This window comes from Perkinsus marinus, assembly GCF_000006405.1.
Source record: "Perkinsus marinus ATCC 50983 genomic scaffold scf_1104296950462, whole genome shotgun sequence".
In the NCBI taxonomy this organism is placed as follows: Eukaryota; Perkinsozoa; order Perkinsida; family Perkinsidae; genus Perkinsus; species Perkinsus marinus.
In genome coordinates, this window is record NW_003209583.1 from 1 (window position 1) to 1,612 (window position 1,612).

Sequence of the window (1,612 nt, forward strand, 5' to 3'; positions counted from 1 at the left end):
AGGGACCCCACATACCGATCTCGGGCATATCTCGACGCGGCATAGGCGCCCCCACGAAGCGACCTAAGACATATCTTGACGTGGCATAGCTGCCCCGGAAATTCCACAGAAAATCTTAGCCAGGGCGAAATAGTCCTCTCCTAGGCGGCTCAAGTTCCATTCTCGCACATCAGCACGCACGCGCATCTCGATGTCACTCGCCAAGCAAAGGCGAGATGAGCGAGAATCCTCCATCCAATATGGTCGGCATTCCTAGGTCGAGTCGTATCGCACGACCCAAGCAGTCGTGAAGGCCGGGGTCATCTTTGGAAACATTGTTCTACAAAAAGCATATGATCATTTTCCATGCTATCTATGATGGGAGTCGCCAAGAAATCCTCCCATCGCGCAGAGAAAAGCTCTCCGGTCGTATTGTAGAACGAACGGGAAGAAGCTGACATGTCCATAGCTACAAATCAGCACCAGCAGCCGCATCACACCACGACGAAGGATGAAATCCCAAACACAAAGACGGTTACGTTCTGGAGAGATACAAGGTGAACTTGATGCTATGTCCCATCTGTTGGAGGCGAATGAGCGGTTTGGGATCAAGCAATACAAAACCTGTATGACTCTACAGCAACAGTGCTACCAATGAGATAAACACGAGCAAATTCAGCTGAGAGAAGTAACTGTACAAACAATTACGGTGAGCCGAATGAAAGATTTGTGGTGAGCCGCTGCAGTTCTTTGGAGCGGCCCTTAACCCCAGAGTCCCGAGGCATCACGAAATGGCAGCGAGATTAATGAGATTGAAAAGTTCGTCGACAAGAGGATTCATTTCAAATGTCCCGCCGGTCGAGCTCGGGCGACGACGCGTATTCCCTCAGCCGCAATCCAGCAAATCGATCAGAAGTCGACCTCTCCAGCGTCGTATCATTAGCCCCAAAGAGCGCTGCCAGGCTTCGTAGAGCAGCACGCTTCCTTCGCTTCAGGGGAGGGAACGTGCTTCTCAACATGACATGTATCACTCGACCATCAGCGAACCAACCCGGCCAGGATTGATAGCCTCTCTCGTTCAGAAAGCGGCTCAGCCACCGACCAAAGTTGATTCGCATTGCCAAAGTAGGACTCTGGCGAGGCGGACGAGAAAGCTTCGAAACAGCAGCGACGAGGAGAGGTGAAACTGATACGAGCATTGTTATCAAGCATATTGCATATCGAGCAAGCTGCTCACCTCGTCCAGCGTGTGATGAAGTTCCTGCATAGACCTCACAGGCAGCTGAGTGGAGCAAAATTGCCTGATAGAAGTCTTGAAGGCGCATAAGTCTCGAATGCTGTGGTTCCAGACGCAGCTGTGGGAACCCTGACAAGACAAAACTCCTCATGCGCACAGCCCGTCGTAGGAAGAAGACCCCTCACCTGCTTCCAGAAGCATCTCTACCTCCCTGTTACATTCATACCAATTCACATACCCATGTTGTTCCATCATCGCAGTCGTCCATCTACCGAGGAGGGATTTCATCAAATCAGGTACGATATCCTGAAGAGCACAACAGACGTGTACATAACCTCTCACTGTGGTACGAGTTCTCATGCCTGATGGTAGATTTCGAACAGGTGATAGCGGCAA

The 1,612-nt window shown here is 51.0% G+C and overlaps 1 protein-coding gene across 1 annotated transcript; it reads right to left on the reverse strand.

Moving 5' to 3' along the window:
* Nucleotides 1–544: 544 nt before the first annotated feature.
* Pmar_PMAR019275 (hypothetical protein) lies at nt 545–1,509 on the reverse strand (the record flags this gene model as incomplete). The annotated part of the gene is made up of 3 exons (XM_002777958.1): nt 545–1,165; nt 1,217–1,345; nt 1,402–1,509. Coding segments are annotated over 3 exons (579 nt in total), but the record flags the coding sequence as incomplete, so codon positions are not given.
* Nucleotides 1,510–1,612: the final 103 nt, after the last annotated feature.